This window comes from Emydura macquarii, unplaced genomic scaffold, assembly GCF_026122565.2.
Source record: "Emydura macquarii macquarii isolate MOO-44397 ecotype Brisbane River unplaced genomic scaffold, CSIRO-AGI_Emac_v2 contig_1390, whole genome shotgun sequence".
NCBI classification, from domain to species: domain Eukaryota; kingdom Metazoa; phylum Chordata; order Testudines; family Chelidae; genus Emydura; species Emydura macquarii.
The window spans coordinates 15,389,143-15,403,860 of record NW_027131527.1 but is presented as its reverse complement, the minus strand read 5'-3'; the positions used below and the strand labels follow the sequence as shown (position 1 = coordinate 15,403,860).

General features: G+C 39.7%; 1 protein-coding gene across 2 annotated transcripts; it reads left to right on the top strand.

The window, feature by feature from the left end:
- The first annotated feature begins 7 nt into the window (after window positions 1-7).
- ECD (ecdysoneless cell cycle regulator) lies at window positions 8-13,774 on the top strand. Of its 2 annotated transcripts, none has more exons than XM_067552732.1 (14): window positions 8-124; window positions 890-1,115; window positions 1,606-1,723; window positions 3,174-3,261; window positions 5,055-5,233; window positions 6,026-6,218; window positions 6,918-7,046; window positions 8,322-8,447; window positions 9,693-9,778; window positions 9,870-9,976; window positions 10,412-10,574; window positions 12,088-12,155; window positions 12,242-12,459; window positions 13,130-13,774. In XM_067552732.1, exons 2-14 carry the CDS (start codon window positions 911-913, stop codon window positions 13,370-13,372), a joined length of 1,923 nt encoding a protein of 640 aa, XP_067408833.1. In that variant the 5' UTR covers window positions 8-124; window positions 890-910; the 3' UTR covers window positions 13,373-13,774. The 2 variants fall into 2 exon arrangements, with proteins under 2 accessions (XP_067408833.1, XP_067408834.1); XM_067552733.1 differs by lacking the exon at window positions 8-124 and adding an exon at window positions 333-349.
- The last annotated feature ends 944 nt before the right edge of the window (window positions 13,775-14,718 follow it).

Here is a 14,718-nt window from a genome sequence, read left to right as displayed (position 1 = left end):
GCCCCCGAGCGGAAGTGAGCGAGGCTGCTGCGGGCCGGGCCGGACCGGGCGACGCGACGCGCGGTGATGACTAGCGCAAGAGCGCGCGCGCCGCACGGCTCGGCTGAGGCAGCCTCAGGTTGACGTGAGTGAGCGATGAGCTCAGCTGAGGCGGAGGTTGCTCGGGGGGGGGCAGTGGCGCCGTGCGCGGAGTCCGTATTGCTGGGAGCCCTCCGCGATCGAGCTTCCCACGTTCTCCGGCCTCATGTGCCGGGCCGCCCGCGGGAGTGCCAGGCCGGGCGGCCTAACGCTCGCGCGCCAGGGCCTTCGACGCGCGCTCGGCGCCTGCAGCTCCTCGAACGCCCGGGAGGTGCTGCCGCTGGTCGGGTTGGGGTGTCCTGGGCCGGGCGTAGCAGTCGCGGGGGTGTCGGAAGCGGCTGGCAGCGCTGTTGTCCGTCGCGTTGTCACGCATTAGCCTTGCGTGCCTGGGGCAGAAAGCGGCCGTCGGGTGCTGCACGCGTCGCTCCCCTGTGGCCGTGATGGTGCCTGGTGGCGGTTGGGGGGGCGAAGTTGGTGACCGGCCAGAGAATCTCTTTCGGGGGTGGCCGATGGGTGTCTGTTGCACCCGTTACCATGGCTCTGGACGCGCATTGCCTGAAATAGGGCGAAGCTCTCTGTCTTTGCCTCTTTGGGGCCAACTTTTAAGGCTTCCCTGTACTGTAGAATTGTTTTGCTCCATAAAGTCAACTAAAGGGTTTTCGTGTCCGCTCTGACCAGGCTAATGTAGAAGCAGGTCACTAGGAGTGTTTTGAATTGACAATATGGCTGAATGTGTTATTTTGGAGGCTGGATTACTTAACTTGTAGTGTTTTTGAGTGATTGAACCTTTTTTTGTTTTTGTTTTTTGAAGGACAGTTTATAAAAGTTCAGAATGGATGGGGAGCTGAGATTGGCGACTGTAGAAGACGCAGTGCAATACCAACTCTTTCTGATACCTCAGGAACCATGTAACCCTGAACAGCACAGGGAAGTTCTTCAGCAGTACGTTGAGAGGATAGTGGTCCAGTTTGCTCCTATATTAGTTTCTTATATCTGGCAGTATCAACCTTTTAATCTCACATACAAACCTGCTAAAGGTAAAACTACTGCATTTGTTTTCATCTGATACAGAGTTGGATTTCCATCTGCTTAGGGACTGGCTACTACTATGAAAATATAACATGCCGGTGGTATTACTGAGAGATGTCTGTATATCTTTGGGCCCAGCAGGAGGAGAAACTGAAACGTCTCTGAGTTTGTTCATTGCAAACTCAGTTTCTTGTGTAGTATTGTTAATTTAACTCCTTTTCTCGAGTGAAAAGTTGCAAATCTTTCTCCATAATTTGTTGTACTGGTACTGCAGTTCTTACTAAGTTTGCCTACTGTTTATTTTGCTTTCTTTCTGTTAATGGAACTACTAACCCAAAACATTCACAATTTCAACTGCTGAGTCGTGTTCTCTCCCATTTCTCCCCACCCACAGTTAGATTACATAGTGAATGGATTGACCATGTTTTACAGACCTTTAATAGAAATAATATTGGCTTAATTTCTACCTTGTATTTTTTTAATCCTCCCTCTCGCCAGGAGATACCCCGGCACATATTGGCGGTGTGACTAAATTTGGGGATAATATTGAAGATGAATGGTTTATTGTGTACCTCATACAGCAGATCACAAAGAAGTTTCCAGAATTAGCAGCAAGGTACCTCTAGCACATTTTCAATGTTTTGTGAAACTATAAATTAAAGACTTTTAAACTACTCTGACTGCTATTGCTGTACTCTAAACCTTACCAGAAAAATATTAGATTGCCTTTTCAAAAACACACTTCTGTTGTCAAGATGGGGAAAACAAAGGAAAAATAACTTGTCCTTTTTAAAACAGCTTGCAAGTGTTAAACTGGAGTCTTACTGTTTACTTCAGTTCATGTAGGCCGGGGCCCAGGTCTACATTTAAAACGCTGCATCACTGCAGCAGTGCTGCTGTAGTGCTTAAGTGAAGATGCTCCTACACTGATGGGAAGCTTTTCCTGTTGGCATAGCTAATCCACCTCCCTTACAGGTGGTAACTATGTGACAGGAGAAGCGCTCTACGGGGAGGGGTGTTAGTTAGATAAACCAATGTCACTTAGGTGTGAGTTTCTCACATCCCTGAGCGACAGTTTTACTGATGTAGGTCTAATGTAGACTTGGTCCCAGTGTTCATGTTAGACATCCAAGTTTAGTATTTATTGAAAATAGAAATCATTGTAGTGGCTTTGCCTTTTTGCATAGGAGAAAGGAAGGGAAAAGAGATTAGTACTTGAGTTGCCCACAGTTAGTATGTTCTGAAAAGTACACAAGTAATTTGTCTCTTTTGGTGGTCTTTCTATAGACAGCTCATTGAGGGCCCAATTCAGTGAAGTGAGTAAGCATATGCTTAATTTTAAGCACATGCATAGTCTCTTTGAAGTTAAAGTTAAGTATGCGCTTAAGTGCTTTGGTGTACTAGGGTCCGAGGGAGGATACAAATCTCTGTAGTTTGAATTTCAGAATGGCTATATAACAATATCTTCTTAATATTAAATTTTACTCTCCTCTAGGATGGATAAAATAGGAATGCCCTTTAGGGTGACCAGAATGCAATATGGTTAGTGCTTGACATTGCAGAATTTGTGTGTAGCAATAATATTCCCCTCGTCTTGTTCTTAATTGCGTTTCTGGATAAACTGTACTTGAACATATAGTACATTTCCAATCTAATACATGGCTCAAAGAAATGAGTCGTTCTTGTTCATAATACAAATCTGACTGAAAATTTTGCAGACCTCTTAACTTACTATCAGTGGAAGAACTCATTCAAATAGAGGAAACATTTAGGTGACTTACGTATAGGAATATGCAGAAAAAAAGTCCTGGAAACCCTACTTATGGCTGCTATAATGTTAAAGGGAGAATGCCTGCTCTGAAAGGTTTCAGCTGCTTGGTCCTTTTAAGTATGTAACAGTAATGTTTCTATCTTGTTTTAGAGAATTAAAAGGGGGAGGGAAATGTCTAGTTTGGGGGGGGAAGGCAAAGGAACCCACTTTCGCTGGAGCAATAACTGAGTTAGAATTATTCATCACTGTGCTATGCAGGGCCATGTTTATATGACACTGATTTCTGTTTGATTAGGGTTGATGACAATGATGGTGAGTTCCTGCTGATAGAAGCAGCTGACTTCCTCCCAAAGTGGTTAAAACCTGAAAATAGTGCCAATCGGGTAGGTGAAATTTTCATGCAAGCTGGCAGGTGACTCAGTGACATATTGAGTTCAGTGCAGTACCTTTTTGCCTCTGCAGACTTAAAATCAAATCCCAGCTTAAGCTACAAATGAAATTAGAGTAGAACCTCAGAGTTAAGAACACCTTGGGAATGGAGGTTGTTCATAACCCTGAACAAAACATTATGGTTTTTCTTTCTAAAGTTTACAACTGAACATTTACTTTTTCATTATGCAGAAGAGAAATGCTGCTTTCCCTTTATTTTTTTAGTTTAATACAGTACTGTACTGTATTTGTTGTTTTTTTTTGTTGTTGTTTTTGTTTTTGTTTTTGCTTTCTGATTGCATACTTCTGCCTCCAAATGAGGTGTGTGGTTGACTGATCAGTTTGTAACCCTGGTGTTAGTAACTCTGAGGCTCTACTTCAATTGAGTGTCTTATTCTCCTACCTCCATCGCAAATCTACACGTGTCACATTGTTTCTAAAGGCATCTCTAGACTGAACCAGAATCTCGTAATCAGCAGCTTGATCTCTTTGACCACAGTCTTCTGTTCTATTTTTTAATAGCTATGCTTGCCATGAAAACTTATTGCATGCTTAGCAGTTGAACACATCCAATACAGTTGAACATACCACATGTTCTAACATCTCATTCATTTGAATGGTGTTCTCTAGGAGACTGTAGGTATGTTTGTGAATTCTGTTACGAAGTAGTTGATCTACACTTGGCTTATCAGCATGTCTGCATATCAGAAAGTGCAAATAAGAAGAAAGCCAGATTCACATGACACATGTGACAACCTACACATGACATCTAAATTTGTTAAGAAATATTCTCTAACAGTTAACTAGGTGTGATTACCCACCATGCTGTTTCCTCATGAAATGGTTCACACACAGATCATGTTTAACAATTTCTGTTTTGCCTTTAAAGTTACCTGAACTTCTGTGTATATATAATACCAATATTACATAAAACCAAGTAAATGCTGAAGTAGCCTGTTAGTGACACTACTGATATTATATGATCAGTAAATAAGTGAGTCTTTCTTGGCAGCAATTAGTTTAAATGGCAGGATGGAATAATTAATACTTATTGGCACAGCTGCTTTTTCTCCCTAACATTCTTTATTTAAAAATAACTACACACAACGATTGTTGGATATATATCACTATTTTAGCTCCTTTACAAGGATATCAAAAGTGCTTTACAAATATTCAGCAAGGAGAGAGAAGTGTTATCTATGTTCTACAGATGGGGAAACCGACACGATTACACAATCTGTCAGTGTCAGTACTCCTAAGCCTCCCTTTCTCTAAATGAGCAGACCTCTGAATAGAAGGCCAGCTTGCTACTTCTGCTGTTAAAGAAACTGAAATAAATTAAAAATCCATTTGATTGAACCTGTTGCTATCAGAATTGTTCTGAACCAATGATTGGATCACAGAGTTTCACTGCACCCTGTGAGGCACTGTGAACAATTATCACCGCTCAACTTCTTCCATCAATTCTCTTCTCATACTTCTAATTCTTAATGTGTTCTCTGTAGTTATGTTAGAATAAAAGCAAAAAAGTCCATCTAATACACAAATTCATTAGTCTATATGTGAATATGGATGTTCCTTCTGATGTGTCATTTTGATCCTCTCTAACCATTCCTTCACATGAAGAAAATTTTTGTAACTGTATATATTTCCCAGGCATTCATTAATTTAATACCTCTATGGAACACTCAAAATTTTATCTAATAAACATGTTACATTTTGTCATGTTACATGTTACATGTTACAGGTGTTTTTCCACCAAGGAGAATTGTGCATCATCCCACAACCAAAGACTCCTGGAGAGGAACCTTGGCTACCTGCCACCAGTCCAACAATCCTGCAGGCGTTAATGCTGTTGTCAGCACACCCAGAGGAGTTCCTGGCCACAAAATCTATCAGAGCAGCAGTATATAAACGCATCAGTGGGTATGTGGATTATTTCTTCTGGTGTTCTTCAGCAGAATGTTCTGATACTAGGCTATCTAGGGCACTTACCTCCAGTATCTAAGTATCCATGGTATCTAATCTGTTTTCCTGTTAACTATAATGAGATTACCCCTATCCTGACAGTTCTTTGCTAATTTCTGTGGCATTCTTATGGTGAGAACCCTAACAACGCTAGAATCACACTATATTCTGATCTCAGCACTGACACCACTGTGATTCAGGGCTAAATTCCAGGCTTCTGCAAAAGGGCAACAGTAGCTTTTCTTTCACAACTTCAAGGAAGGATATAGCATAGAAGTGTGTGTCTGGATCTCTTCCGAGGCTCTCAGCCCAGAGACAGAAGTAGAATGCTCTTCAGACCATCAACTTGCCTTCAGAAATGGCCGGTAAGGGTCACTGAATTAGTGGTAGAAATTACTTCATGGAATTTGACAGATTAGGGCCGAGCAAAAAGACTGTAATTGGACTAAAAAAAACTATACAGCTAGCCTGTTAGACTAGTTCACAATGATGCATTTCACCAAAACTGGGGATGGGGAACAGGATTTCATTGATCTTGGCAAAAAAGCATGGCTGTGCAAATCTTATAGAATCATTTGCAGGCTGTTGGTTGACTAGTTTTCTAATTTGATTTGATTTCAGAATATTTTAATCATTTGGCATGACGGACATTCTGATATTAAATAAAAGAGGAAACAGGCCAATATTAAACAAACATCTGTTCATGTTTGTAGTATTTCTTTCAATATGTTGTATTATTGCTTGCCCCAGGTATCCTGAGAAAGTCCAGGCTTCCCTTCACCGAGCCCACTGTTACCTTCCAGCAGACATTGTGATGGTATTGAAGCATCGTCCTGCACTAGTAGCTGCGGCAGTCCAGGCCTTTTATCTTCGAGATCCCATTGACTTACAAGTGTGTCGCCCTTTCAGAATTTTCTCTCCTGACAGACGTGTAATGACTTCAGTAAGTGATCTTATTGCCATTCAACTGACTGCTTGATTGGTGGATATGCTGTTTCTTCTGTAGTCATGTTAGGAAATGAATGGCTTTCAATTTTAAAACAGTATGTTTGCTAATTCATTTTTCTTGAGGGCAGTCATGTATTTGTTTGCTTTAGGAATGTGTCTTACCACTATCAACTCCAACAATAACTGGAACTATATGATTATAGACTATTAAAAGTTTTGTGCCACCCTGCCCCAAGGCAACACTAAAATTAGATAAAAGGAACTTAGACTTTTCCCCATGCTTTCTTTCTCTTTCTGCCCCAACAACTAGGGGAAACTTTTTTTTTTCAAACTTTTTTTGTACAGGGTGGATGGTACTCTGCCACATTTTCCCCCTTTTTACATTGCTTCCTCATTATTCTTCACATTAGCGTGGCCTCTCAGCAGCCACTTGCTGACTTTATTTGTACAATAAGGTCTCACTGAAGTCATCCAGCTCTCAGCAGGAGGATACTGGAATTCTGTCATAAAAAAGTGGCGGGGGAGAGAATCGCCAATCTTTAAGTAACATTGTAAGTGTAACTTGTAACAACCGCAGGTATAAAATAAAATTTAGACAAATGTGTGGCTTTTTATTTAATAGAAATAGAAATTTTTATTTATTTTATAGAAAATTGTGCTACAATGGTTTTTCTTTTAATTTTGGTATTTACAGGTCACATTCACCAAGTGTTTATATGCGCAACTAATGCAGCAGAAGTTTGTTCCAGACAGATGCAGTGGATATACACTGCCCTCCCCTGCACACCATCAGTACAAAGCACAAGAGCTAGGCATGAAACTGGTAATGTCTTCTTACGTCTCCTACAACTATGTTTTGTGATTTTTGTTTCTTCCTCTTCTCCCCTCAAGTTCATATTTCTGGGTGGGGTTGAAACATTAGGAGTGCCTCCTTATTTGCTCCACCCATACTTACAGAGAAAACTTGGCATCAAACAGCCGTTTACATCCCCAAAAGGATGCTGTATCAGACACCTGTAGAGAATTGTTCTTTTAAAGGACTGAGCATGGGTATTTCCTCCCAGTACTTTCCCTTTAAGCAAATCCATTCCTTTTTCTCAAACTTTACTCTCTCCATCCCCCATCCTCAATCTAGTTCCTAGCTACACTTTTCCAGTAGTCATTAAAGGGAGAATGTTGCATTCTTCTTCTTGCAAGAGTCTTGTCTATCCTAGAAAAAATAGGAACTCCTAACTGGTTACTAGTGCATCTCCTCCACTGGAAGTTGTACCATAAGGACCCAGGCATTCTTACCACCTTGTTGTCTTTGTTGAACAACAGAGGTTTTTGTTCTGGGAAAATGGAAATGAGACCTTCACTAAGATGAAAGATGTCCCTTGTCTTTGCAGCTCAGGAGAAATAGATGGGCCTCCTCTTGAAGCCTATCAGCACATCTTAATCAGTTATTAGGGTTGCTGTTGAGTGTCATGGGCAAGGATCCTACTTTTCTGTAATTTTTTTTTTTAAAAAAATTCTCCAATAAAAAACATAAAAATCCATGTTTTTCTGTGATTTAAAAGGAAAAGCTGAACTTTAGTTTCCCTAGCCACAATATATATAGGTGTCAGTTGAACACAATGTTTTATTGATATATTTACAATTTTTAAGCTGACAGACTGAGTCCTGCTGCCTGGGTCTGATAGCCCGAGCCTCACGCATTTTCCTGATTAGCTGAATTTTTGATTATCTGATCTGGTCCCAGTCAGATAATCAGGGCTGCACTGTATGTTTTTATTTTTTCACTAAATGTAAAAAACTAAAGATTCTCTTTTAAAAACACAAATTCTGCCCTCCCTTCCCCCCCTCTCCCCCCCCCAATGGTAAACAGATTTCTAGGATCCCTGGTCATGGGTCATCATCCCCTTGGTATTTTGGAAGTTGAGAACTCTGTCTCGGCAGTACTCTTAGGCCATCATGTCCCAAGGAGCAGGCATCAAATCATTTCTCTCATGGCAGAGGCAGGACCTTACCACTAGTGAGATCTTTGTGCAATTGTTTAAAGAAAACTTCACCAAATGTCATTTTTAAAAACATGTGTGTTCCTGCATCTCTTATATAGGCTCATGGCTTTGAAATATTATGCTCCAAGTGTGATACAGTTTCTCCTGATTCCAAGAGGCAAGTATTAAACACCCCCCTTTGGGCTGGTTTCCTCAACAGCCTGAAGAAAAATAGTTATTTCAAGGTAAGGAACTGTCTGTCTCTTTGTATAATTCAGGAAAAACAAAACCAGCTCTCAAACTTCTGTCAGGATTTACAGTAGACTTTAGATAGAGGGTGAAGGACATAATTCCTCTTGTCATGAAAGATAAGCTAATGTCATAGGAGACACCACTCCTAAATTCTGTATACAGTACCTTTTTCTTTCCTTCCCTCTACCTCCACCAAATAGTTTAGAATAAAATGTCTTTACAAATGAAAATACATTGTAGGATTTGGGGATGAGGTCCTACCTACCATAAATGAGAAGATAAACTTGAGGAAGGAAGATAAAATAAGTGCTGCTACATGCAAGTGCTTTTATTTGCACATACTGAAAACAGAAATATGCAATAGTTAATATAGTTTTGTAATGATTTTGTTTCACAAATCATATATACTTGTACATTTAACACCTGCATATTAATCCTTCTGGTCTCCTGCAGCAGAAGATTTTTTTTAAAGTCTCTTAATCCTGACCCATCATTCCTTGTTTATAGTTAAATTGACAGGTCCTAAAATGTTAAACTAACCTTTTTAGTATGTTTATATAACATTTTTAAAGGCAAAAAAGTACACTCCTGCGACACCACATTTATGCATGTAAATGTGTGAACTTCGGGAAATTTATCTATGGTTCTCACAGCAGCTGTAACCCTGCTCCTTTTTTGTTGTATATTAATATATTCAGTGTGGTTGCTGCTGTGAGAACCATAACTTTGCATTTCCTGATTTCTTTTTGTGTAAATCAGCTCTATTGCTGCATAACACTTTTGGCATGTTTTCTTTTAATTCATGCCCTTACTGTTAGCAAAATGTATGCTCATCTTCTGCATTTGCATAAGGGGGAAAAGTATATTAACAATTATGTAAATTAGACAGACATGGTGCATTAGGAATATGTGTAATCTTAAAAGTTTCTCTTTCAACAATAGAAGTTGGTCCAATAATAGGTATTATCTAACCTATCTTGTCTCTCTCTTATTGTGCGACCAACATGGCTACAACATTGCAAACAACCATTGTTACTGTCACAATTGCTCCTGCTTATTCCAGGCTGCACTTAATTGAATTTGGTCCTAAAGAACCAATGTCTGCAAACCAATAACTAAGCGTTATGCATTGTGATATTCACCCCCATTTCACTGCCAGAAGTAATTCCTCTGGGCAGTTATATGAAAAAGTTGAGGAAGAATTTGATGCACTAATGTTGGTGATCTGTTTCAAATAGGGAGAACTTGAAGGATCTGCTAAGTACCTGGAACAGCTGCATATGGCAGAGAATTACTTCCAGCAGTCTGTTATCAAGCCTGAAAAGTAAGAGTTACTGTAAACAGATATTGTTAATGTCTGTATGTTCAATTAGATTTAATAGAATTTTACAGATATGGGGGATTTTTTCTTTTAGCTCTGTTGCTATGAGTCCAGGTGAAGAAATCTTGACCTTGCTACAGACATTGCCCTTGAATGTGGATGAACTTGAAAAAGAAGCTGCTGGTCTTCCTCCTGAGGATGGTGAGTGAAGGTGGTGTCAGAGGAAATCAGACCCTCCTCTTTATATAACAAATGACTACGTAAGTACAGTCTCCACGTATATTCAATTTCAGCCTTTGTGATGAGACTGCCACAGGCTTTTTTATGATGTTGCTAGTGGAAAACTCTTTACTAGTTTGGACGACCAGTTCGTTTTGTGTAAGCCACCAAATGTGAGTCTGTTGGCCCAATAAGATAAAATGGTGTCAGAAGTACGTGTCAAGTAACCACCACCCCTTCATAGCTTTTCTCATTATCAAACATTTCAGATTCTCCCTATAAAGTATTCACAATTTAAAATAAGCAGATATTGTGTTAACATTCATCTTTCTGATCAATATTTTTCCCCATTTTAAAGTGATAGTATTCCAGCTTTGATCTTGTGGATTGACAGATGTTCCCTTTCTATTATTTCAGATGACAGTTGGTTGGAGATCTCTCCAGATGCTCTGGATCAGATTCTGAGTGAGGTACCAGGCAGAAATGAGGAAGATCAGAAGTATGATTTGGCAGGGGTCACTGAAAGCATGAAGGCTTTTATATCGAAAGTCTCAACACATGAAGGAGCAGAAACTCCATGGTATTTGTTTAAATATATGATATAGTGTACATGATTCATTACTCCCTTATATTGCAACCCTTTTTAGTAATGCTGCATAAACCAGCATAGCAAAGCTTGAGTGATTTAATGTCACTAGAACTCTGAAACAGAATTGCATTCTTAGTTTATGTACACTTTCATAACATGTTGAGCAGGTACCAGTAAAAATACCTGAAAACTATCTTATTTTCCAAAGCTCTCACTTCAGTATTACGTTTGAATCCATTTATCTTAGGTTCCTGCTGCCCATCACCTGAACAACACTGGGGCATTTTGGATTGCCCCTCTGAGGGTGGTTGTCTTACTGTGAACTTTGCTGACAGCAGAGGATTGCTAAAAATGTGCCTAATCAGGCTGCACATAGCCATAAATGATGATTTTATGACTGTCGGGAGTGCCGGATTTCTTAAGATGAAAATGATGCATTAGTGTAGTACCTTAGAATTCATAGAGGCAGACATTCCAAGTGAGCAGTGCAGAACAGCATGGTATCAGTATAGAACACATACTTTCTTATATCTAGCAAAAATAAGGAAGTGTTGCATGTTCCTAAACAAAGGAATGTAGAAAACAATGCTGCACATTCCAAAATAAATCTGACAGAATACAGAAAATCCTCACTGTAGATGTTTCACTATTTTCATACTTGCTTATTTGACGGTAACATAGCTGCTAAGTTTGTTACACTAAGCAAGATGTTCAGCGTAAACATTAACAGCCACCTTTTACTTACAAGTAAATATAAGGTGCAGTGGTGGGTCTGTTTCAGCATTGTGAATGTTGAGACTGTATACTAGGACTTTACTTTTAAGAGCTTGAGACGTGGCTATTTTGAGTGGACTGTTGTGAATTTTTTTAATAGCTACAGTAATATTGAGACAAGAAGCATAATCCTACATATGAACATCTATTAACAAATTTAGAGCCTTATTAGTTCCCACCCTCCTTTTCTACCTCCTTTAAACTAAGAGCTTGATTTTGATCATGTATGCAGATGTCTGAGACATGCAGAGAAGTTGCTTTTTTTTAGATTCTCTAAAACAATATTCTGATCTCGTATATGGGTGAATCAAGCCGAGGTGTGTTCTCCCCAGGCAGGTCTTCCAAATCTCAGAAATTCTCTCCAAGGCTCTGCATAGCACCATGTGCCTCTTCTCCCCAGCAGAATACTGATCGTGTCTTGCTTGGGTTGATGGGCACCCAATTCAGCCAACAGGGAACAATGTGAGACACTCACTCTCCTCCCCACTCCATGTCAGCTTCCTATGTGCACCACTTCCCATGTCATTCTCAGCACCTCCTGTTTTATGGCTAAGCCCTTGAGCATGGCTCAATCAAGTACCAATTGTACTACCACTAAATCACCAGGCCAACACCTCAAACTTTTCACTGCTAACATTGCCATGGCAGATGCCAAACATTCTTGCCAAAGGATTACCACACCAGATGTACAAGAGAATGTATTTATGGAGTAATTATTCTTAAATTTCAGGTCACCTGCTGAGACCTGTGTCACCTTCGATGTTGACTCTTTCACAAATGCTTTAGACAAAATTTTAGGTGAGATCTAGTTTCTTTATTAGCATGGTCCTCTGTTTCCTCACCATCCATATGCACTGCATTGATTTGATTTGATTTGTTTATAGGAGCAGACTCGGAAGAGCTGGACTCAGATGATCTGGACGAGGAAGAGCAGTTTGAGTTCTTGGACAGCGATGAAGACTTGGATTCTGAAGCCCATGGTCAACAGGAAAAGGAATTGCCAAATGAAATGATGGGAAGTCTCAGATCATACATGGATGAGATGGACTCTGAACTGACACACACCAATGTTGGTAAAAGCTTCATTACCCAAAGGAAAATGGTATGTATGTTTTGGATTTTTGTAATTTACCTCCTTCGATGAAAGAGGAGGTAGAGAGTAGAAGAATAATCTAACCATGTGTGACTGATGTTTCCGCCCTCTGAACAGGTGTTCTTTCCAAAGAAAGATCCTATGTACAAACAAGGTGTGCTGTAGCTATGCCATTTGGCTGATTCCTTGTATAAAAAGGCTAACCTTTTGGCCTCCTCAGTAGCTCCTAATTCTGGCTTCATTTCTGCATTTTATTAGTACTACAAGCAGCTGCCTCATGATCTCTTGCAGCTACTGAAGTCCTAGATGACTCCCAGGCAAGGCCCAGCAATTCTCTATATCCTTCTCTTGGGGACTTCTGCATGATGATTCGGATAGTGTGATTATTTGGTTCATGAACTCCTGTTCTCCAAGATTGGGTGGGACATACTAGACGCTTAGTTGGCTTCTAAACTGTTTGCCTAACTCACTTGTATGGTTTTGGTGTTTTTGTTTCCTGCCTTAATTGTGAAGAGTTATTCTGATGGTTGCATAGACCAGTCTCTGCCACGCCTTCTGTCTTAGTCAGAAGCGTCTCCTGCTATGGTTGCTTTTCACCATGTACCACCAGTGATTGTCATAAAGAACCTATATGTAATCAAATATTTGTCTTTTAAAATTTATTCTGCATGTGTTACAGGCTAGTTCTGCTAAAGAACCTCTGTCTCGAGATGCTGACTGTGCCTTAGAAGATGATTCTGATGCAATATATACTGATTTGACACCTGTGGATGTAGATCTGAACCTAGTGACAAACCTACTGGAATCATATAGTGCTCAAGCTGGACTTGCAGGACCCGCCTCTAACATCCTACAGAGTATGGGGGTGCATTTACCTGAAAATATAGACTCTAGATGCATTAGCAGCAGCACAACCGATTAATCTGTTGTCCTGGGTCAGAGGACATTACTGGGTGGAAGTGTAAGCACAAAGAGCGACAGTGGTATGGCAGACAATATGAATAGTTTCATTTTTAAGCACTTTGATACATTTTGCATGACTTTAGATATGTGTGCAAAATACTTATCTGTAAAACTTGTCTGGTCTGTAAAATGCAAAAAGTTATCCTGGGAATAAAGTACAGTTTACTCTTGTGCTAGTATATTTTAAAATATTGAGGATTGTTTTGATTTGAATGAAAATTTCCTGTCATAAAAGCTTTGTATCCAATATAAAGGTCATAATCTAGGAGATATTGTCACTCTGGGAAGACTCCAGGTGTTGCTTTCTTTTCCTTTGCCACTCAATTTTTTTCAGCCCTTTTGGCCATTAATAGGGGTTGATTTTAGTGGCAAAAATGTGGATGAGATGCAGATCCTCTTGAAATGCTGTTGTCTCAAGAAGAATTTAATAGAGAGATCTCACACCACCAGTAGTACCCTCTTCTTTGTCTTCTACTTTGTGCTGTTGATATCCACAACACATCTGTCTGCCAAACGAGCACCCACCCATGCACAGAGTTTCATAGAAGATTAGGGTTGGAAGGGGACCTCAGGAGGTCATCTAGTTCAACCCCCTGCTCAAAGCAGGACCAACCCCAACTAAATCATCCCAACCAGGGCTTTGTCAAGCTGCACCTTAAAAGCTTCTAAGGATGGAGATTCCACCACCTCCAGTTTCCAATGCACAAATGCTTCAGCGTAAGCAGTTCTAGTGAGTATAGTGAAAACTATATAGATTTCTTCAGATAATGGAGAATTGTAGATTTTACCAGCATGCATATTTTAATGTATTTTTCTATAAGCATTTTTCTAACTTATTTAAATAAAGACCTGCAAAAGTACAATTTGGTTGCTGTAACTTTATTTTTAAGTTGCACTTGTTTTACTCAGGGCAGTGTTGGAAATTTTCGGAATAAGAGACCATGCTTTTGAGAAATGCATTTGAAAGAAAGTTCATGACCAAACTTGGCATTTTTTTGTTTGTTTGAACTACCTACTACCTCCATGTGCTTGAAAAATGATTTTGTACCAACAGTATCTATCTGTGGACCCAATCTAAACAAGTTTTGTCTTTTTAATAAAAGTTTAATTGGAAGATATTCAACAATTTGCTTCTATACTGAATTGAAAAGCTTAAAAGTTAAATCAATTAAAGCTAGGTAGCAAACCATTTAAGTTACGCATATGAAAATTGTCTTATTCATCTAGTTAAATTTCAAATAAATATATAGAAGGTTCCTCCTTCACTTACTTGTCAAGAGTTTGATTGAATCCTGTGTAGTTTCC

Excerpts from the sequence above, each read along its gene's own strand:
- ECD (XM_067552732.1), top strand. The coding sequence starts at position 911 with ATGGATGGGGAGCTGAGATTGGCGACTGTAGAAGACGCAGTGCAATAC. Across the intron at positions 8,448-9,692 it reads AGAAAAATAGTTATTTCAAG|GGAGAACTTGAAGGATCTGC; the intron begins GTAAGGAACTGT and ends TGTTTCAAATAG. Across the intron at positions 10,575-12,087 it reads GAAGGAGCAGAAACTCCATG|GTCACCTGCTGAGACCTGTG; the intron begins GTATTTGTTTAA and ends CTTAAATTTCAG.